Genomic DNA, 23767 nt, shown 5'->3' on the forward strand with positions numbered 1-23767 from the left:
TACAGATAGAGAAACAGAGACCCAGAGAGGTATAGCGACTTGGCTAACATCATACAGATAGCAAGTGGCTCCAGAGTTCGTGCTGTTCACCTCTAAACTTGCACCATCAAAGGTAGTCGACCGGCACCAATAGATGCCACTAACAGGCACTAACATGCCAGTAGTGTGAATTGACAAGTAGCATAAGCGTCAAATATACACCAAATGGCAAGCATTCAGTTCAAACAGAAAACAACAACAGGATATCTCCATAAAATTCCTCTATATGGTCTAGATAGTGAAATGATCCTCGTTTTTTTACTGGGTTAAATAAAATACATTATTAAACTTAGTATCAGTTTCTTTTGAATTGTTAAAATCTGTGCCCATTAGAATGTCCTGGAAAGTTGAGGATCACCCTGTGGCCCCATGGTGGCTTGTACTATATAGTCATGGGCAACATGGACTTTTCCATACAGATTCTTCCTTAGATCTCTCCTTGTCCCTCAGCCTAAGTATTGACTCGGAGAAGCTCTCTCCATTCCCATACACTGTTTGTTTGTATAGTATAGAGTTATCCCATTAGGCAGAGGACAGATGCTTCTGTGGACTACTGCAGAGTCCTCTGTAAGTGGGGAAGGGGCAGGAGGAGGAATGGCTTTGTAGTTGTCCTGACTCCTAAGTCTAGGGGATGAGAGCCGCATAAGAGAAGGATACTTGGCCTCTAGAACTGTCCTCCAAGCCAGGACCAGGGGAGTCTAGGCCAGCAGAGCCAGAATACAGTCTCTGCTCTTGCTCAGGGCCAATGTCCTTGATACACAGCAAGAATCTGGGTTGAGGTAGAACATGGCTGGACCCCTCACTCGTGGGTTGTTGTTACCTTTGGGACCTGGGGAATCTCCAAGTTAATAACCCTCTGGACAGGAAAACAGGTTCCCACCTCCTGCCCAATGCTGCCATTCAAGCAGAGGGAGGGGCCAAGTTCAGCTTCCCCTAGTCTGCTTCAGATGAGGGAGAAATGGGGGCAGAAGGAACAGATGCGCTCCCTGCTTCTGTACCTCCCCCTCCTCGCTCTTATCTTTTAGGGGGAAGGAATGTGAGGGACAGGACCCAGGACCCCTGGCATGCATGGCAAGCATGCCACCATTTAGTGACACTCGAAGGTCTCACTAGGAGCCAGCCCTGTGCCGGGCATATCACATTTGTTATGTTATGAGGCAGGTACTTTATCCAGGCCAGGTGAGGAAACCGAGGCACAAAGCGGCAAGTATGTGGAAGCCATCCCTCCCACTTTGGTGGTCTAGTAAGGCCCCTGTGGTGGTCCAGGACATTGAGCATGAGGGAGGCTGACACCTAATGCCTTCCCTTCAGGGAGGGCTAGGCCGGCCGCTGGCTCTCCTGGGGGCCTACTATTGCTGTGGACTTGGGTGGGGGGCCGTACAAGAGGTGAAGATGGAGGCCTTAGTCTGCCCCTTGGCTCTCCACAAGTCAGCCTCGCCCTGCATTCCCACATCCTTGCATGAGCTCTTCAGCACGCCCTTCTTCCGCCCTTCTCTCTCACTCACCCCATGTCTTCGCATGTGCTACGTCCTCCCTTGGGGATGCCCCCCCCCCCTTTCTCCTATCCCTGAGACTCAGCTGGAGTCCCCAAGCCCTCATAATGTCACCTGGCTCTCCCTAGTTCCAGCCACCATTCCTGCCTGCAGTTAGTCTTTTTGGGTGAGGTGGGGAGGGGGGATTGGGGGTGTGTGGAGGTGGCCGCTAGTTCCCATCTCACCAGAAGGTCAAGTACACCAGGATAGAGACAAGCAGACAATAGCCATCTGTGTAGCTCCTTTGGGTGGGTGGGTGGGGATTCTTTTGTTGTTGGTGGTGGTGGTCATGGGGCTTGAACTCTGGGCCTGGGCACTGTCCCTCAGCTCTTCAGCTCAAGGCCAGTGCTCTACCACTTGAGCCACAGCGCCACTTCTGCTTTTCTGGTTGTTTATTAGAGATAAGAGTCTCACAGCCTTTCCTGCCTGGGCTGGCTTTGAACCTGGATCCTCAGCTCTCAGCCTCCTGAGTAGCTAGGATTACAGGTGTGAGCTACCCCCACTGGTGCCTGGCTGGGGGAGGAATTCTTGAGGCTGCTACCCACATCATTCTAATAACAACGCAAGGCACCTCCCTCCTTGGGAAGTTCAGCCAGAGACCCTCCGCCCTGTCAATGTAGGCTGAGGAGTGGGGTCCAGAAGTCCCTGTGACGTGGGCTTGAATCTGCGGGCCCCACAACACAGCTCAGGCCCTAAGACTTCTTCCAGAGAATAGCTTCCTAGCTGTCCTTTGCAGCATCCCCAGTCTACCCCACACAGGGAGTCTTTACCTCTTACCCCATTCTGGTCACTGCAGTGGGTGGCTTGTCACTTGTCCCCTCTTTGTGGACTGGACAGAGCAGGAGGAGACACCTGCCCATCTAAAGAAGGGGAACAAGCAGGTACCACATTCCCTGGCTCATCTGTTTCCCACCTTTTGCCCCAGACCCTCCACCACCCATCCTCAGCCACACTCCTCCCTTCCCCCCTCACCTCCTTCCCTCCCCCCCTCACCTCCCCAAGGACAAGCAAAGTTATTACAATAATGAATTAGCCAGCCGCTTACTGCCGCCACTGGCGAAGACAATTATCCCCCCCTCACATCCCTAGCCGCTGCTGGCTCCCTCATAAAGACAGGCTTTTGGGGCCGCTTTGTGCTTTGATTGGAAATGAAGAGATTGCTAATTAGGGAACACCTGCTGGGACCCAGGCTGGCAGGAACAGGGCAGGACGCAGGCAGGACGGCAGGGCTGGGGATGGACTGAGGGGCCAGGGCCCGCTGTGCGTGTCTAAGGGTGAACGTGGGTCTGTGTGTGGCCACGAGGGTGGTGGGGGAGGCGAGAGGAAGAGGAGAGAAGCCGAGCCTCCTGGATACCTCAGTGTTTCATCCATCTCCTGGTCACCCCACCCTGCAGCCCAAACAAAAAAGCAGACATCTTATGGAGCTTTTCACCCCCTAAAGGATGCTAATTTGTTTATGGGCAGCTGTAATTCTGCTTGTGTTTGCATAGGTCAGTGCCTGTGTGAGGTGCTGGCCATGGGCACTGGGATGTGTGGACCTTCCAGCTTGCTGTAAGAGCGATGGTGTGGGGGCAATTAGTGAACAGAAGAGATCCAGACCCCCTGGTGGTAGTGACAGGACGTGGGTCAAAGGGTGACTTGCTGGTGTTTTCTTCATCTGGTAGCTTTCTACTTCGCACTCTTTTCTGGACCCTGGGAAGAAAGTTTGCTGGTGTTCCCTCTCCCAGGATGAGAATCCAGCCTGACACTGGAGTTAGGGGATTATGGTGGCCACACAGGTACTCAATGGCTTTCTCCTAAACACTATAAGATATTGGTAGACGAACCCTTTCTCTCATCTCATGCACTCCTGCCTTATAAGAGGGCTCAGTTTCCCACATGGTTGACTGGTCCTGGCTCCTAGCTGGGTGGGATTCCACCAGAGTATACATAGTAACTCCTGTGTACACTAACCATTAAGCGCGTGCGCACGTGCACACAAACACACACACACACACACACACACACACACACACACTTCTCTCTCTCTCTTCCTTTTCTTTCCCTCCCTCCCTCCTTCCCTCTCTCTCGTCTTCCTTCCTTCCTTCCTTTCCTTTCTTCCTTTTCTTCCTTTTCTTCCTTTTCTTTCCTTTTCTTTTTCTTTCCTTTCCTTCTTTCTTTCCTTCTTTCTCTCTCTTTCTCTTTCTTTCTTTCTTCCTTTTCTTTCCTTTTCTTTTTCTTTCCTTTCCTTCTTTCTTTCCTTCTTTCTCTCTCTTTCTCTTTCTTTCTTTCTTTCTTTCTTTCTTTCTTTCTTTCTTTCTTTCTTTCTTTCTTTCTTTCTTTCTTTCTTTCTTTCTTTCTTTCTTTCTTTCTTCACCTGTGGCTTAAACTCAGGATTTAGACACTGTTCTTGAGCTTCTTTTGCTCAAGGCTAACACTCTACCACTTTGACCCACAGCATCACTTCTGGTTTTCTGTTGGTAAATTGGAGATAAAGAGTCTCACAGACTTTCCTGCCCAGGCTGACTTTGAACCGTGATCCTCAGATCTCTAGGATTACAGGCATGAGCCACTGGTGCCTGGCTAACACACATACTTTTCTTGGGAATATTTTGTTGAATATTTCCAACACAAGTCTGAGATCAAGAGATCCCAGTCCTAGCTAGGCGCCCAGTGGCTCATGCCTGTAATCCTAGCTATTCAGGAGGCTGAGATCAGAGGATCCCAGTTTGAACCCAGCTCTAACTTACAGACAAATCTGGGAGACTCTTATTTCCAATTAACCAGCAAAAAGCCAGTATTGGAGGAGTAGCATTAAACACAACACACACACACACACACACACACACACACACACACACACACACACACACACACACACACACACACAGGTACATGCAGGGGCTTCTTTTGCCCAAGGCTAGCAGTCTACCTCTTGAGCCACTGTTCCACTTCTGGCTATTTTGAGTAGTTTACTAGAGATAAGAGTCTCATGGACTTTCCTGACTGGGCTGGCTTGAACTGTGATTCTCATATCTCAGCTTCTGGAATAGCTAAGATTACAGGCATGAGCCATTGGCACCCAACAAGTTTTGGACTTTCATTTATAAAATGGGGAGCTACTCTTCATTTGTTTGGGACTCTCCTCTCCAGCTGACTCTGATTCCACAAAACATTGCACAGTGTTGGAATATACTGTACAAAAAAGAGGTCAAAGTGTAGGCATTTGAATATGAACTGGTCCAAATCTTAGTGTGGCCACTCAGTAATCACTGACCAACCTCAGGCTACACACTGAACTCTGGGCCTCATTCTCCTCATCTGTAAGATAGGAGGAGAAATTCCAGCATCCATGGCTTGGGTTCTGAGCATGAGAAAGAAGGGACAGGAGCAGAGCACCTGGTCCATAAGACTGCCTGCTTCTTCTTCAACATCACCATCACCACCACCACCACCACCACCACCACCACCACTACCACCACCACCACCACAGCTATGTCCTTTTCCAAAAAGTCAACCTAAACTCTTCCTACCTACTCTACCTACCTAGCACATCAACTAGTGTCAACATCCTTTCTGCTCAACTTAACAATTGTCTCGCATTTCTATGCAGTTTCCCCTTTGACTCAGGTGAACATAAATGTTTTTTTAGTTATATTTTGTTTTGTTTTGTTAGTGTCAGTCATGGGGTTTGAACTCAGGGCCTGGGTGCTGTCCCTGAGCTCTTTTGTTCAAGGCTAGTGCTTTATCACTTGAATCACAGCTCCATCCAGCTTCTTTAGTAGTTGATTAGAGACCAGAGTCTCATGGACTTTCCTGCCCAGGCTGGCTTTGAACTGTGATCTTCAGATCTCAGCCTCCTGAGTAGCTAGGATGACAGGCGTGAGCCACTACTACCTGGCCAGAGATGCTTTTAAGTCTATGTTCCCAAATCTATCAGGGAGAAATGAAGAAGGCAGTAAAGCCTCAGAAGGCAGAGGCTGAGCATTCTGCTCACTCCCACAAGGGGCCCTGTGCCTGGTGGGACACATGGACAGATATAGAGGTAGACATGGGGCTTCCTGACTGTAGTCTCGCAGCCTGCAGTCTGTGAGCAGGGCCATGTGAGCTGTTGGCGGTGAAGGACACTGGACATTCTGCCTGGCAGCTAGGAAGATCTCCAGGAGACTGAAAGAGGCTCCCAAGGGGCTGAAGGCACCGCTGCCAGATCCCCCCGCCCCTGCCTGGGGCTCCTCCAGCCCAGGAAGCTGCCAAAGGCTGAGAAGGAGCTCCCGTAGGCTGGCTGTGCTGGGCCCAGGAGTGGCCTTTCCAGCAGATGGTGGCCTGTGTACCCTGGAGCCCCTACTATGCCCAGGAGTATGAACAGGCCGGAGCTGGAACCGCAGCTGGCAGGAAGGGTGGTTTCTGTCTGCTCTGTGTGTGGTACAGCCAGAGAAGAGAGTCATGGAACAAGTGGGAAGCAGAGGAGTGGGAACATCCCCCAAAGCACCTTACCCAATTCTCTTGTCAAATCCCCGGTCAGTGAATGTTGTTCGTTAACATGCGGATTCCCTCATTCCAATACCTCTATGCCCACAAAAGCCCGACAGACCCACTCCCTGTGACCTTCAGCCACCAGGAAACACAACTCCCTCAGTGCCAGCCCGGGACTTAGTGTTCCCGCATACCTCCCCTCCTGTACTCCTCCCGTCGCAGATGAGGAAAACAAGTGCAGAGAGGCAAATGAACGTGCCATAAAACAACTAAGTGGAAGAACAAGAATTCAAATGCACATTTGTCCAAGAAAATGCAAGCTCTAGACATTCATTGATTCGTTGACCATCTTCAGATTCCTTGTCACCATCACTGTGGCCAGGGATTTTCATACCCAGGGTCTGGTGCTCTATGATGGCTCTACCTGGGGCTCAACCTGGAGATCTGTGAAAGTTCAGGGCTGACTCCTACAAGGGCCTAAGTGGACACCAAGGGAATGAGTCCATGTGTGCCTCTGGCCTGCTGCCTTGTGGTAGATGTGGGGTGTTCTGCTCTACTCCAATGCTCCCACAATGCTTCTTCCTCCCCAGCTGCTAACAGCAGCTGCCTTCTGAGAATATGCCCTTGACCACAAGGGCCTGGGAGATCCCCGCCTGCCCTCTTCTCCATCCACCTGGGGCAGCTTAGCCAATCACTGATTGGTGGGGAGTAGAACTGTGGTATAGTCTAGGCTCCTAAACTTCCCAGGAGACTGGGCTTCTGCAAGACCTTGGCTGAACCCACATGGATGACTGGCAACCTCCTGTACTCATTCTTGCCTTACCCCTGCCTAGTTTCTCCAGACAGCACAGCCCTCTGTACCACTCTTGCCCAGAATCTCCTGGGAAGCAGATCTGAGACACTCACCTCCTCCAGCTTCCCAGAGCCGCTCCTAAACTGCAGGGTGATCGCAGAATGTGCAAACCAGGGAGACAGAAAAGCTACCTGGCAGAGAGCCTTACAGACCCCTGGCAGGCAAAAAGGCACCAAACAAAGACCAACCTGATCTTGGGAAGTTGCTGCTCTGACCCTACAACAGGCTCAGGATCTGGGAGGGCACTACTGGCCTCTTCTGGCTCATGCTGGTCTAGAGAACCAGGCCCTGGGTCAAGGCCACTAGTTAGGAAGCCAACACAGCCTGCAGTTCATCCCATTATACCACAGTGCAGACCAGACGATTCTATAAGCAGTACATAGTCAGCTGAGCCTGCCCCATTCTGCTGGAGAATGTTAACAATCTCTCTACATAAAGAGAGACTCAGATTGGAGAGAAAATCCAAGAGGTGAAAGTCCCCAAGAGAAGTTGTCATATTAGGAAAAAATAAAACAATCAAAAAAAAAAAAAACCCTCTCAAGGCTGATGCTGGTGGCTCATATCTGTCATCCTAGCTACTCAGGAGACTGAGATCTGAGGATCACAGCTCAAAGCCAGCTGGACAGCAATGTTCATGGCACTCTTGTCTCAAACACCAGAAAACTAGAAGTAGTGCTGTGGCTCTAAGTGATAGAGTTCTAGCCTTGAGCGTAAGAGCTCAGGGACAGTGCCCAGGCCTTGAGTTCAAGCCCCACGATCACCACCACCAACTAGAACAACAGCCACCACCTCTTTAGTAAAGTACTTCTTTAGTAAATAGTCTAAGGATCTTGGATGGTCTAAAGTTTTAAGGTGACACCGTGGCTTAGGGAGAAGGGGCAAATGCTAAACACTGGCAATCACCACATCACCCAGCATCTCCTGCTCCCCCTGATCTCCTGCTGTGCAGGAGAGAGGTAGCTGGCTGTGAGCACCTCTGGAGAGGAACGGAAGCCAGAGGAACAGCAGATCCTGGTGAACTCATGTACATGGAGGATCATGGACACAGAGAGGATAAATACTTTGTCCCAAACAGTGAGCGCATGTTGGACTCCATCCAAGATGGAGAGATCGTCTGACTCTCCTTGGGAATGTGATTAGCATCCTAAGAGCCAAGGTGAGTGGATCAAAAGGAGATGAAAGTCACAGGAGAGTAGGTAAGGAGTCCAGCCTCCCATGCTGTGGCTTTGGCTTGAGATGCTACCTCCCCCACCCAGATCCCTCCATAAGCAAGTAGGGAGTGGGTTAAGGTGGAGAATGCCCACAGAAGAGGAAGGGACATACAGCCCCTCAAGAAGGGTTAGGATGACATTGATGGTGGAAATAGTGGAAGTAATGATGAATGAACCACCAGTTTGTTTGTTTGTTGTGCCAGTACTGGGGCTCACACTCAGGGCCTGGGCACCATCTCTTTCCCACTCAAGACCACAGCTCCCTTTTCGGCTTTTTGGTGGTTAATTGGAGATAATAATCTGCGACTGCTGTCTTTGAGACAGGAGTCCACCATGCAGTTTGTCAGCCTTTTAATAAATACTCCAAATTCAGGGGGAGGGGAGAGAAAGAATCTCATGGACTTTTCCTGCACAGGGTGGCTTCAAATTTTGATCTTCACACCTCAGCTTCCTGAGTAACTAGGATTACAGGCATATACCTCAACACCTAACTTGAATCACCAGTTTTGAGTCACCAGAAAAAACGAAGCCTGGAAAAACTGCCGTTGGGGGTAAAAAAAAAAAAAAAACAACCAAACCATAATTGAATGAAAGATTTGTTTCTGGGTAGATCTCAAATCCAAAGAGGAAACAAGATGGGGGCAAGAAAGTGCTAATGCATAGGACAGGAGATGACAAGAGCAGGATTTCTGAGCGCTCTTCAGACCACACAGGAGCTTTCTGAGCCCACCTGTTTAACCCACAGCTGAGGTCTGCCTTCCCCCAGCATGCCTAGCTGCTCCTCTGTATAGATCTTAAAATGCTGACTTTGAAAAAAGCTGGACAGTGAGCGTGGCAAAGCAACGCTAAGGATGGTTAGCAGAGGGCTTGGACAGCCGCATCTGGGTTGCAATAGTTACAAGGATGCAGACACTCAGGGAATAAGAGCTAGAGTTTTGAGATCCCTTTCAGACAGGTTTGCTAAGGGCAATACCCCACATGTTTCAAAGCAAATAAATTAACAGATGAAAACTCAGAAGATGTTGGACCACATTCTATGTCTATGTCAATGAGACCACGGGCATTCGTGGGGTTTTTTGTTGGCTGCTTGCTTGAACTCACCCTGCAGTATATGGTGGAAGGTGACATCAGCTAGTAGAACATACTGGGTGGCCTTCACCTCTGTTCCCCCTTCTGTATTATTGGGACATCTCTATTTTTCAGCTATTATAAGGATAAGAAAGATAAATTTACTTAAGTAAGTTTATGTAACCACTTAGATAGCTGGGCTCAGTGGCTCATACCTACAATTCCAGCCAGTCTGGAGGTTGAAACTGGGAAGATTGAGATTCAAAGGCAGGAAAAAAGCTAAGGAACCCCCATGTCAGCTAATAGACCGGCATGGCGGTATTCATCTGTTATGCTAATACACAAGAAGCATAAATAGAAGGATCACAGTCTAGATCCCTGAATGGGGATTAATGCAAGACTATTCAAAAACAATAACAACAACTAAAACAAAAAGGGCTAGGGATGTGATTTAGGTGGTAGAACACCTGCTTAGTAAGTTTGAGCTCGTGAGTTTGAACTCCAGTACTGCAAATTAAAAAATAAGAAGAACATTATAGGCATATATGGAAATATCATAATAAGTACCCTTGTTCAATTAGTACAAAAGATAAGCTATGAAAATTTTCTAGCACTTCAAAGATCTTCAAACACAGGCCTCTTTCCTTCTCTCACATCAGAAGAGTAAGCACACATGTGTATGGGAAAAAGGAGGCGAGTGCTAAACACTGTGGCAACCAGTAAGGGAATGTGTGCAGAAAAATGTTATGATTAGGTCTCCAGCAGTGGTAGAGTTCATATGGGGAGAAATGATCATTAGGGACACAAAAAAGTGGAAAGCTTTTCCCATGCAAAGCCAAAGGAAGACAGGAATTTTTAAAGCTTTAAATTTCACAAGGTAGCTCATCCCCAATGTGAAAATGGCAGGTTGAAGAAAAGATGAGGTTTTAGGGATGGAGAACAAAGCATGTCCCCAGGCTCAGTATGGAAATGACAGAGACCCAAGACCACCTGAACTGTAGAAGTCCGACAGTAAGTATCATTCTTCTGGGAAATTTGCTGGAGGACTCGGGAAGGCCCGAGATCAAGGGTCTAACATATAAAGGAATCACTTTTATAAGTTCTATAAAATGGCAAAGACAGGAGAGAAAAGGGGCACAGAAACCAGTAGAGGTAGACTTGAGGAGTTAGGGGAGAATATTTTAGAAATAAGTTAGACACAGAAAAGAGAATTGTCACACAGCTATTAATGATAAAAAATCAAGGCCAGTTAGTAAAAAAATAATAAGAAAATCTTTATAAGAGAGCACACAGGGACAGAGAAACTGGATGAGGAATACTTTGGGCTCTGAGGACTCTTTATTTAGCAAGTCTCCAGATGTAATATTTTTAAATTAATAGAGTATGATAGAGAAGAAAACACAGAAACAGGAGATTGGCCATGTAAAAAGTAGATGTGTCCAGTAGGAAATATCCTTCCTAAATCATATTTTCCAAGGGCTTTAATTCAGCCCCCACTAACATATTATTACTAAGAGATTTCCCTGTACACATCATAGTTTGTTTTTGTTTTTGTTGATTGTGGGGCTTGAACTCAGGGCCTGGGCACTGTCTCTGAGCTCTTTTGCTCAAAGCTAGAGCATTACCACTTAGAGCCACAATACTCTGGTTTTCTGGTGGCTAATTGGAAAAAAGAGTCTCAAAGACTTTCCTACTCAGACTGTCTTTGAACTGCAATCCTCAGATCTCAGCCTCCTGAGTAGCTAGGATTACAGGCTTGAGCCACCACCACACCATGGTTTTGTTTAAAACCCTCCACTACTGACCCATCAGATGTGTCTCCAAAGGAAGAAATCAACGGCACTAAGAACATCTGGCCAATCTTGTGACATAAATACAGCCACCGTCTCTACTACCCTAGTAGTAGATTTGGATTGGCATCTACCTGCACCATTTCTTTTGTTAGAGCATTCAAATCATGTTGGGTGCCCTGTCACAGCTGCATATTGTGTAGATAGATGGAGCCCCAGGCCCTAATTCTGAGTGGGGCATGTGGACATACAGACAGCTATGGAACAAGAAGCTCACTGACCAGCAGGGGCAGAGACATTCAGGACTGGCCCCAGAGGAATGCTGGGAAATCACCTGTCCACCCATTCCTCTAACAGACAGAGAACTAGAGGCAGAGGGAGATGAAGCAGCTTGCACAGAGCTATAACACAATGGAAGCTAATATAAGAGAGTGTTCAATAGGCTGGTATAAAACTCAGTTTTATTTCTGTAAACAGTTCAGTAGCCTCCACAACAGGCTCCGGCCACATCAGTGGCGTGTCATATTTCAAGGTAAGATTTCTGATATTTTTAGCAAATCGATTCCATGGGTTTAATTATAATGCATCCACTTGTTCTCTCCCTGACCTCATTCTCCACCTTAAAGAATTAGGCAAATTTACCCCCCAAATAAGTCAGGAAAGCAAGGAAGGCAGGACCAGAGGAAACCAAAGAAACAGATACTCCTTGCAGGTGGTCACAGAGAATCTCCCGACAGGCAGAGATCCTCACTCCCACGCATGTCTTATGTCTGATTTCTAGGTGATGAGTGGCCTCTTTTGCATGTTTTAAGCAATATTTATAAATGCTATCCTCTTTTGTCCCCTCCCTCATCATGGACTTACTAGTTCTTTTCTCTCTCTGTGTGTGTGTGTGTGTGTGTGTGTGTGTGTGTGTGCGTGTGTGGCGCGCGCGCACAGTCCTAGGGCTTGAACTCAGGGCCTGAGTACTATCCCTGAGCTTTCTTGCTCAAGGCTAGTGCTGAGCCACTTGAGCCACAACTGCATTTCTGGCTTTTTTGGGTGGCTAATTGGAGATAAGAGTCTCACAAGTTTCCTGCCTGGGCTGGCTTCAAATTGCAATCCTCAGATCTCTGCCTCCTGAGTTGCTAGGATTACAGGCACGAGCCACTAGTGCCTGGCAAATGGTATCTTCTTGTCTCTAAAAGTTTTTTTTTTTTTTATCTTTTTGGCTATCCTTCCCCAAGGATGCCACTGACTGTCCAACTGATCTACTGAGATTAATACTTGGCTCTGCTTTAAAACTTCTATCACCAGACAGAGCACTGGGCAAAGATTCTCCACAAGAATGATGCCAGCTCCATCTATTTGTTGCCCAAGAGAAAAGCCAGAAGTCCCAGAGACTAAGATCCATCCTGCCACCTTCCCCCAGGCTCCCTTCCCATTGACTTCCCGAGGAACAACAGCAGGTGGGCAACTGAAGGCAGAATTAGCTCAAGAGTCATTACACAAGGGTGCTCTCAATTGAGTACCCCAGAGTAAACAGTAATTACACATTCCTTCTAGATTACTCTCAGCCTGACACAGGGAAGAAGAGAGTCATGGATGGCTGACCACAATACCCTGAGCGTGCACACGTGCACACACTCAGGCCAGTCACAAGCCTGCATTCAGAATTTCCCCCTAAGAATATGATGGCTGCCGTTCTACAAGTCCCTGAAATAGACAAATCAGCCCTCCTTACAGGCATCAGAAATTGTCCTTTCCTACTCCTCCTCTTCTTTCTGTGCTAAATACTCTGTGCATTGAAATCAAAATATGTGGCAAGCAAGCACCCACCTCCCCTTGCTCTACACTGGGAAATGGAATTGGCCTGACAGAGAGACTCCGCTGTGGTGAAGTAAGACTCTCATGGACACACGAGACTGATTATTTAAACCACTTCCTAAACTAGGCAGGGTGGCTCACGTTTGTAATCCTAGCTACTCAGGAGGCTGAGATCTAAGGATCACGGTTCGAAGCCAGCTGAGGTGGAAAGCCCACAAGACTCTATCACCAATGAACTACCCAAAAGCCAGAAGTGGAGCTGTGATTCAAGTGGTACAGTGCTAGTCTTGAGCACAAAAGCTCAAGGACAGTGTCCAGGCTCTGAGTTCAAGCCCCAGGACCGGCACACACACACACACACACACACACACACACACACACACACACACACACACACACACACACACACACACACACACACACACACACACACAAAGAAAAAGAAAGAAAGGAAGTGGTGCTGTGGCTCAAATGGTAGAGTGCTCGCCTTGAGCTGAAGAGTGCAGGGACAGCGCCCAGGCCCAGAGTTCAAACCCCACGACTGACAAAAAAAAAAAAGGAAGAAAGAGAGAGGGGGGGGGAGAAAGGAAGGAAGGCAGGGAGGGAGGGAAGAAGGGAGGAAGGGAGGAAGGAAGGAAGGAAGAAAGGAAGGAAGGAAGGAAGGAAGGGAGGAAGGAAGGAAGGAAGGAAGGAAGATCAACACCAAAAAACCCACTTCCTACTTTCATAGCCATGCACCTAGGCAGGGGAAGGCCAATTTCCATGAGAGGTTAAAGGCTCGGGCAGATTTCCCCAACTCCAAGACAGATAGTAAGAAGACACTCCTGTTTCCTTACCCTACTGAGCTACACAGAAGGACCAGGGTATCTTTATTTTCTTGTGCTGGTACTGGGGCTTGAACTCAAGGCCTTGCACTCTCATTTAGCTTTTTCACTCAAGGCTGGTGCTCTACCATTTGGGTCACAGCTCCACATTTGGCTTTTTGCTGATTAATTTGGAAAGAAGGGTCTCATAGACATTTCTACCCCAGCTCACTTCAAACAGTCATCCACAGCTCTCAGCCTCCTGAGTGGCTGGGATTATAGGCATGAGCCACCAGCGGCTGGCTTCCAGGATGACTTTAAATCAGCTCCAGAGCAATGCCTTCTACCATCTTTGTCAGCTGTCCAGGGAGACTTCAAGAGGCATGTAGAGACTTTGAAGATTTCTTCACCCTTGAACTTTTGGGCTGGACCCCACAGCAAAGGCACTGCCAGCTTGTTCCCCAGTGAGCTCAGAGGACTTTCACGGGTCTCCCAGAATCCTCCCCACTTCACAAAAGAGGTGCTGTCATCACCGCCATTTCATTGGGGGTAAGGTAGAGCCATAGGAACTCTGCCCATGGTCAGGGCTGGCACAAGGCAGACGAAGGGCCCCTGGCTTGGCTCTAAATGGCTTCTTAGCAGTCACCCTCAGGGTTTAATATGAAACAGGTAAGCCATTTCCAGTTTTTTTTTTTGTTTTTTTTTGTCGGTCTTGGGGCCTGAACTCTGGGCCTGGGCGCTGTCCCTCAGCTCTTCAGCTCAAGGCAAGTGCTCTACCACTTGAGCTACAGCACCACTTCCGGTTTTCTGGTGGCTTATTGGAGATAGGAGTCTCACAGTCTTTCCTGCCCAGGCTGGCTTTGAACTGTGATCCTCAGATCTCAGCCTCCTGAGTAGCTAGGATTACAGGCGTGAGCCACCAGTGCCCGGTGCCATTTCCAGTTTTAAAGGAATATTTCTTCTCTGGTTTTATTTGTGCTTCACACCAATCCTAGGAGAGGCTCAGCAGGGAGTTGGCTATCTTTCCATTTCAGAGAACTTTTCACATCTCTTCCATATGTTTTGTGCATTCTGGTACCAGGGCTTGAACTCAGGGCCTTGTACTCTCACTGCCTTTGCTTGCTCATGGCTGGTGCTCTACTACCTGAGCCATGCCTCTAGTTTGAGATGCAGAGTATTGGGCCAGCTGGGGAAGGATGTTAGCTACAGCGATCCCAAGGACCCGCAGGGGTTGATGCAAGACATCACCCCTGCTACACCCCAAACATGCTGTTGCTTTTGGATACATCAGAGGACTGAGCAAAACTAGACACCTGGCGTGACAACCTCTGGCCTTGGGTGCCTGGATCCTGGCCTCTGGTCTCTCGGGACGCACGGAAGCTTGGTGCAGGTGTTGAGTGAAGAGGGTGGGAAAGCGAGGCGCAATGAGCAGACAGAAGTTTGAAAGTAGCAGCTCCACAAGTTAAACACAAAGCAAATGTCCTGGACCCATGTTTCCAAACAGGTAGCCCGTACAAGGTTTCCACTAACTCCTATGATGCTTCGGGATGGTGAGGCGGGGTGTGGGAGGGGACAACAGAAAATAAGCCAAAGGGCAATGGCAGTAAGGCCTCAAAGTACAGGAAAAGTCTCATCAGAGTCCACAGTCTTGGCTGGGAAGGGCATCAGCTGACTTCTCATTATTATGTTATGTTTGAGTCCATTACAGACAACACTTGCAGGCATGTAATCTTTAGAGCTGGAGGGCCCAAGAGGTCCTCCATAACCCCTGGTGCTGGCCAAGGGCACAGCGCTGGAGAGCAGAGACTGCCTCATTACCGCCTCCTTCTCTGCACCTGACTGGCCACCCCAAACCTCACTCAGCCTAGAGTCTCTCTCTAGTTGACTTCAGTGTTCACTCTCCTTTTTCTTTCTTTTTTTTTTTTTTAAGGTCCAAGTCTGGGATTTGAACTTGGTACCTGATGCTTTCGCTCATTGGCTAGTGCTCTACCAACAGAGCCATGCCTCCAGCCCCTGGTGTTCACTCTTTAAGTGTAGAAACTGGGCATCTGTGGCTCACAACTGTAATCCTAACTCCTCAGAAGTCTGAGACTGAGGATTGTGACTTGAAAACAACCCTTGCAGGAAAGTCTATGAGACGCCTATCTCCAATTAATCACCAAAAATCAAGTGGTAGAGTACTAGCCTTGATTTTGAGCCTCAGTACCAGCACACACACACACAAAACAACAACAGAAAAAAAGTGTGGATTGCCAGATGTCTGTGGCACACACCTATAATTCTAGCTACCCAGGAGGCTGAGAACTGAGGATTACAGTTCTAAGCCAGCCCAGGCAGACAAATCCAAGAGACTCTTATCTTCAATTAACCAGAAAAAAGCCAGAAAGTGGAGGTGTGGTTCAAGTAGTAAAGCACTATATCTGAGCAAAAAGCCCTAGTACACACACACACACACACACACACACACACACACACACACACACACACACACACACACACACACACACACACAAATGATCAAAATAAATGTACATTCCCAGGAAGTTGCAAAGAGAAGATATAAGAAAGCCTCCACAACCTTGACTGTGCCTTCTCCAGCTGACTTGTGTACACACAAAGCCCACAATTGTACACAAGCTCAGATACACAAGGGGCAGTAGGTCCCTCCTTGAAAGTGATGTAGGAACAAACAATCCATGACACCTTTCTCCTCTCCGTTATCCTGACAGAGACCCTACAACACACACCCACACAAAGCCTCATCAGCAATAATTTCACTCCTGAATATTGCTAGAAAGATCGCTTAGCCAAGCTAATCAATTGTCTCAGCCAGACACGAGTCCCCAAGAGATGCCCAGACTTTTCTTGCTATCATTTAACCCTTGGCAGTCTGAGTTGTTTTATGCCCTGGCTTCTAAATGAGCACTGAAATGCTGTTCTGGGAGGAAGCTGGGACCTAAAATGATGTTCATAACTCGACACCTTTCAAAGGCCTTGTCTGTGCTAATGGAAGCAGACACTCTGGAAGGCTTCAGAGAGAAGGTCTCCCTCTTATGTGCACCTCAGGGACCAGAACACGGGCCTGACAGAGTCTGAACAGCCAGAGGAAGCGGGTACACACAGAAAGGGGAGAGGAGAGAGCCATGACAAATGAGGGAAAGTGTCACAGGAGAGATCCCGGTTTAGCAATTAAATCTGACATCAACTTAGACAAAGCTTCTTTACTGAATAGGATGAAAGTCCTAGGAAGATTCATGCAATATGGATTGACTAGAAGATCTCTCTCTCTCTCTCCCTCTCTCTTTCTCTCAACAGAGGAACACAGACATAGGAGGGGCAAGGAGAGGAAAGGGCAGGGACAGGGACCATGGTCAGGGCCAGTGAGCTGCTCCAGCAGTCCAGGCCGGCAGACACATAGGGCTTCATGGTGTGGAGCTCCTATGCTTAGGAGGTGAGATGCTGCCAGTCACTTTGCTCACATTTGTTGAACACACAGTATGTGCCAGACTCTGCCCTAGGCCCCGAGGATGTCTACGACCAATAGTAACAACCAAAAGGGAGGTAGTGACAACGGAAGTGTTTAGTTTTCTCTTGATTGCAAGGTGAGAGAAAGGGTAGAAATGGTGGGGAGTGGAGAGGGCGGGGGGCATTCATAGGTGATCCCACTTTCCCTGCTTTGAGCTTCTCAGTGAGAATAGAGGAGAAGGACACATTGCCTTCAGAAGGTGAGTTCTTACAGGGAGGCACACAAGAGGTGCTGAGGATTCAGGAGTGGAGGCATCTCGCAAGAGGACATCTCTTACAGGAACTCGGATGATGTCTCTTTGGCTCTGGGGGTTTGTTTGTCAAGCAGTCTCGACAAGAGGGAGGAGGAGAGAAGTCCATCTTTCCAGCCAGGACTGTGGGGGGTGCGGCAGGAGGGACTGAGAGACCCAGGGACTGATGTGCTTATGGGAATGAATGTGAACCAGGACCCAGACTGTGATCAAACTTGACTTGTACAGAGTAGGAAAGCATGGGCCTTTCCCTGACCTGGGGATGTTGTCCAGAGCCCCATTGCCTCCTCTGCTCTCCCACAGCAGGTTAGAGCTCAAAATCCTTCTAGTCGGAGGGCTTGCCAGCATACCACTGTGAGCTCTGCCGCCAATGGATAGCAAGTGATCTGCCTGGTGCTTGCCTGCCCAGAACTCAGGAAGCAGGGGCAAAGGCCAAGTGAGAGAAACAGAAGAAAGGACAAGTACCCACAGAGCGCTCCTAGTCCCCACATCAGGGACCCCTGCTCTTCCTTCCACGCTGGAAAAGAAGACCTCATCCCAGGAGAGCTAGGCCTGTTTGATAGCCACAAGGCTCCAGCTTTCCTCTCTTCACTGGACTCTAGAGAATGAAGAGAGACTGGGCCAGAAGGCTCACCTGGGCCTACACTCCTGACCTCGGCTTGGCTTTAACATTGTTTGACCTTGGCCAAGTTGTGTCTTCTCTCTCCCATCTCTTCTTTCTCCTCCTCCCCTTCTCTCTCCCTTTCCTTCCTCTCTCCCCTCTCTCCCTCCTTCCTTTCCCTCTCGACCTGGGAGGTGTTTACCTGCTTTCACTGGGACAGGAGCCAGAGCTTGAGATCCTTAGAGGAAGGAGGCAGAGTTAGAGGACCAGGCACCCGAAATCCAATGAGAGACTACAAGGGCTTTTGGATAGAATTCTCCCCATTTCCAGGACAAGGCAGGGAACTCTCTAGCTACTGGTAAATGAAGCCATCCTCTATCTCCTAGTCTTGATTTGGGGTATGGAAAGCACAGAGCCCAGGGGTCCACCGGTGAGCGCAGACCCGAGTCTACTCTGGGGTGGAAGAGGAGCTTTTTCTGAACACTTTAGCTGACTGCAGTGTGTTTCCATTTTTGCTTTGTGAACCCATTCCCCACTCTGTCCAGGTCCAGCCTGCCTTGCACATTGCTGAGCAGAAGTGATACAGCAGCCTGCATGTGCTGATGGCTTAACTGGTTTAATTTTTTTTCTCCCTCCGCAGCCCTGAGGGGTTTTAACTCTTTCCTCTGGTAGAAACCCAGCTTTTGGAGTTGAATGTTTAAACTCTCACTGGGAGACTCATAAATATTCGGAGTCACTCTCTCCCTCTCTGTTTGATTAGGAAATGAGCCTTTAACTCAATGTAATCCCCAAGCCATTAACAAAAAAGCCCTCAACAGCTCTACTATTAGAATTTCACTCTTAACCCGCTGAGGATTGAATTAGATTAACATAACTACCCACAATCTGAGTTTATTTTCTGTGCCAGATAGAAATGTGTTTTTCAGGAAAGGCCAGGAAAAGGAGGAGGAGGAGGGGAAAAAGGAGTGAGAGAAAGAGGGGGAGGATAATGAAATGCAAAAATAGAGATAAGAAGAAGATGGACAGATATATTGTAGACGGGCAATGACAAAGAGAAACAACTATGCCATGGTCTTTGGTTTAAACACCCTGCCAGCTGCACCCCCTTTTTAATTTATGGGGTATTTGGAGAGACTTCAGCTAGCTAAAACTGTTTGAGTTAGGGGAGCACTTTCCAGGTATTTGTGATTCCTCCTTCCTGGAGATTGATGGTGCTACACCTGAGCTCACTGTATTCCAGCGCACCTGCTCATTGGCCCTGCTGTTCTCAATTTGGGAGGAGGTCAGGGCTGGATTCCTGCGTGATCCTGGGAGGGAGGCCCCATAAAACAACGGTGCATGCAGCACAGGAATGTTCGTTCACATGCACAGAAGATAAACAACCACAGATCGCAAGGGGTTAGATTCTGCAGACACCAAGTCACAGGCAGCCCCATGACCAATTGCATTTAAGAAATCAGTTTGGAAAAAAAAATGAGTTTGATGGGAGCTCAGACCACATAAAATTAATCGTTATTGAAGCAGAAACTAAATAATCAAAGGCTGCCTTGTGCAAATGTACTGAAGTTCCCCTCACAACTGTATCTCTAAAACTAAGTCCAATGGAGAGGGGGGAGGAATACATCCTGAATGTGAAGATAAAAGTCAGAGCATCACTTCATCAAACAAGCCCCCAACACACCTTAAAACACCCACTGATAACTAAGAGAAGGGGCAGTTCCTGCCTACATGGTCCAACAAATATTCTGGATTCTTACTGAGACCACGGCTGACTCTGGAAGGCAAAAACTCTCTTCTGCTGCATTTAATCATGAGCCTAGCCTAGCCAGCCCCCCCTGTACATGCTGGGGAGGGAAGGGAAGAAAAGGATGTGCTCTTGTACTGAAAGGTTAGAAAAATGCCAGACTTTCTCTAAAAAGCCATTGAGCCCCGAAAGTCGTGGAAGTTCAGCTTTGCAAACAGAGGACTGCACAGATTGCTAAACACAATGTCTCAATCACTCGATTCGCAGGAGCTTTAATTAACAATAACCCACCAAATCCCACTCCAGCATTATTGTGGGAAAACCTTAGCAGGATAGATTTAAAACACACACACACACGCACGTGCGCGCGCACGCACGCGCACACACACACACACAGAGGCCTTAGAATTGGAATAATAACAGTAATTCATATGTATGTCACTTTTCTCTGGATTTCTTGGATTTTAATTCTAATTTGTGTCATTTCCTTCCCCCACCTTCCCCTTTACTCCTTATTCTTAATTTCTTTACTGGTAAATATAGTATCTTGACTATATTTCTTTTTCTTTCTTTTCTTGGTGCCAGTCCTGGGACTTGAATTCAAGGCCTGAATGCTGTCTCTGAGGGTTTTTTTTTTTCCCCTCAAGGTTGGCACTTTACCACTTGAACCACAGCTCTATTGCTGGCTTTTTGGTAGTTAATTGGAGATAAGAGTCTCACTACCGGGGCTGGGAAGGTGGCTCAGTGGTAGAGTGCTTGCCTTGCATGCGTGAGGCCCTGGGTTCGATTCCTCAGCACCATATAAGCAAAAAGAAAAAAGCCAGGAGTGGCGCTGTGGCTCAAGTGGTAGAGCGCTAGCCTTGAGCTGAAGAGGGACAGCGCCCAAGCCCAGAGTTCAGGCCCCTAACCGGACCCCCCCCCCAAAAAAAAGTCTCACTATCTTTCCTGTCTGGGCTAGCTTGGAACTGTGATCCTTTGATCTCAGCCTCCAGGGTAGCTAGGATTACAGGTATAAGCCATTGACACTCAGTTCCTTTCTAATTTCTCACCCTCATTGGTCCCTCCAAAGCAACAAATACATCAAGGATATTATTAACGCTAAATAAATGGCAGGTGAAAAAAATTTAAAAACCAAGAAAAAGCAAAGCTTTCCTAAAAGCTAAACTGAAAATAAGATCAAATTGCCTCTCTAAACCTAGTCCATATGCCAATGTTTTTAACTTTTGTCAACCATTTTACTGTTTTAGTCCCAGCCCAAACTAATTCAGGCTTCTTTGTTTTGTTTAATGCTTTTAAATCGTTGGAAAGATTTTCTTTGTTAGGATAGTGTTTTCCTAAGAGAATAAAGAACAAATTCTCAGCACTGTAACCATTATATCAGTAAACAGAATCCCTGTTTAGAAAGGAACATATTTAGTTTAGATGGAGTATACATTAACCACCATTGCATTTTCTTTTTGCAAAGTTTAAAGGCTACTATTGCATAAATGCTATACAATGAGTGTCCTCATGTGCAAGGTTCTTGGTTAATATTGCCTGTTGTGCAGACACCCAAATCCCAGAATTCTATAGGAAGCTGGTGGCAGGTAAGGCGTGGGGACAGGGTCGGGGAGAGGGCCACCTCCAGAGCCCTCATGGGCACACACAGAGCCTGCAGACCATTGGGATTTCCTGAAACAAGTGCAGCGTTGACAAAACTCAGTAATATTAAGTTTCTCCTGCAGAGTGATGTACTCGGCATTCTCTACACCTGCCTGCCTTCGGTCTTCCTGACAGGTTCTCTCCCCTGCCCAAGTTTGCCTTTCAGAGTTAATACACCCAATGAGTGAGCTGGCCAAAACCTGTGAGCCAACACAAGATCAGCAAGCCTCGTCATCTCCATTTCCCAAAGCAAACTTGAATCTTGGTGACGGGAACACAATCTTTTGCTTTTGATATGCTATAGAAAAAGCGAACCGATGAAAGCTCTCTCAGAACATGGAAGCTCCCAGGGTGACCCCAAAGTCTGGCAAGACCCCCTTCATCACCACCTGTCCCCGAGAACCCCCAGTCTTCCCCCTCCATCACCTACCCAAGCTCACCAAATGCTAGAGCTGCCGGCAAAGAAAAGTTTTCACGCTGGGAGACATAACCACCCCGCTGAGCCGCGTGTAGACTTCCCTTGCCCTTTTGATTTACTTACTTTCTCTCTGCGAAAACAAATACAAATAAAAGGGAGCCTATAGCTTCCAAATGAGTGTGTGGAACTGGCCCACCAGCCATTCTGACACCCTCTGACCTTCCGTGACTGTCTGAAAGGGGCAACATTTTCCTCCCCACGCCACGCAGGGGTGCTTTAGTGGATGGAAAACCGGGATGAAAGAGCAGGCATGAGGAGATATTTTTATCTGAGAGAGAGAGAGGGAGAGAGAGAGAGAGAGAGAGGGAGAGAGAGGGAGAGAGAGAGAGAGAGAGAGAGAGAGAGAGAGAGAGAGAGAGAGAGAGAGAGAGAGAGGGAGGGAGAGGGAAAGAGAGAGGGAGAGGGAGAGGGAGAGGGAGAGGGAGAGGGAGAGGGAGAGGGAGAGGGAGAGGGAGAGGGAGAGGAGGACACAGCAAGGCGCAGGGCGGTCTGGGGCAGAGGGAAGGGAGAAGTTGCATTACTTACATGCTTGGGCTGGCTGGAGGACGGGGCGCTGTGGAAGTCACCCTCAGGTGTCCCAGTGGCCGATGACTAGTGGTTCGGCTCCTCCAGCACCAGCTGACAGTCCCCTGTCTGTGTCTCTTTGTGACTAAGGACACAGTACTCCCAACCTATAAATAGATCCCGACTCCGTGATTGATATAACAGGCAGCTGACAAAAAAAAAAAAAAATCCCACAATCATAACCAGATCTTAAACAGAGCAGCAGAAGGCTCTGGACTGCCCACCTCGTGGAGTTCCATGCAGACTCCACAGCCACGAAGGGGGACGGGCAGAGGAAAGGAGGGAGTGACATTCCCCTGGGGGTGGGGGGAGGATCTGGGCTGGGGATGTGGGGGGTGGTGGAGTGAAAGACAAAGGCTTCCCTCCTGGTGCAGCCTTACTTGGGGTCACAGGAGAGCTGGTGAGTGATGGACTGCCCAGAGGGAGGGAGGAGTTCTGCAGGAGGCTCTGACCCCCTGAGGGACAGCCCCCCTGGATCCTGAGCCCTGGCCCTGCCAGGACCTGAGTCAAAGGCCTCAGTTAGGAGCATTTGTCAGCTCAAGTGCTTTCCACGAAAGTTTCCATCCATCCTGCCAAATCGGGAGTACATGTGGGGGGGGGGGTGGCGGCAGAGGTATGGAGCAGAGTTTTCCTAGCTCAGGGCCAGAGGGCTCGTTGGGGGTCAGGAAGAAGGCACCTGGGTGGTAGGAAGAAGAGGCAGGTGAAGACGCAGGCAGAGGCCTTTGAAAGCGCAGATGGCATTCTCAGGAAGAGCTGCCCACAGTCCAACGCTGTGGAGCTGTCGCCACGGCCTCTAGTTTTTCTAGATGGATTTCCTAGGAGATGAAGCTCTCTGCAAAGATTTCTTTTGGAAAACGATCCCCACTCTTTGGGAGACGGAGGGTCTCTACGGCACATTGCCTGTTCCAGTTTCTGTCAAGTTAGGGCAGCCATCCTGGGGCAAGCAAGTGCCGCTGTGGGAGCTGAGCCAGAGCATAAAGCTTCCAGAGGATGGGAGAGAAAGGACCACAGTGTGGCTGACCACCAACAATCCAGATAAGGAGCCATTACCCTCACTGTGCTCATTTAGACAGAGTTCCAAGTGACATTCTCCTTCAAGAGGGCTGGCATGGAAGGAACAGGCACTTTATAATCCTTACAAAGTCTTGATCATCTTTTTATTTTTATTGTCAAGGTGATGTACAGAGGGGTTACAGTTACATATGTAAGGTAATAAGTACATCTCTTGTCAAACTTGTTACCCCTTCCCTTATTTTTTTCCTACTTTTCCTCTCCCCCACCCCCAAGTTGTACAGATCATTTCCAACATTTTGTCTTGTGTATATTACTGTTGCATTGGTTCCTCCCCTTGTCCTTTTTGATCATGAATTTTTTTGGGGGGGGAGTCCAGTCATGGGGCCCTCAGCTCT

The 23767-nt window shown here is 48.3% G+C and overlaps 1 protein-coding gene across 2 annotated transcripts in view; it reads right to left on the reverse strand.

Moving 5' to 3' along the window:
- Esrrb (estrogen related receptor beta) overlaps positions 1 to 22600 on the reverse strand; it is a 172049-nt gene extending 149449 nt beyond the window's left edge. For both annotated transcript variants that reach the window (XM_070029256.1, XM_070029237.1), the window contains exon 1: positions 22320 to 22600. In XM_070029256.1, the coding sequence (XP_069885357.1) occupies positions 22320 to 22321 (2 nt within the window). In that variant the 5' untranslated portion in view covers positions 22322 to 22600. The remainder of the gene's footprint in view (positions 1 to 22319) is intronic.
- Positions 22601 to 23767: the final 1167 nt, after the last annotated feature.

Source organism: Dipodomys merriami, unplaced genomic scaffold (assembly GCF_024711535.1).
Source record: "Dipodomys merriami isolate MVZ:Mamm:240054 unplaced genomic scaffold, mDipMer1.0.p SCAF_1, whole genome shotgun sequence".
Lineage (NCBI taxonomy): Eukaryota > Metazoa > Chordata > Mammalia > Rodentia > Heteromyidae > Dipodomys > Dipodomys merriami.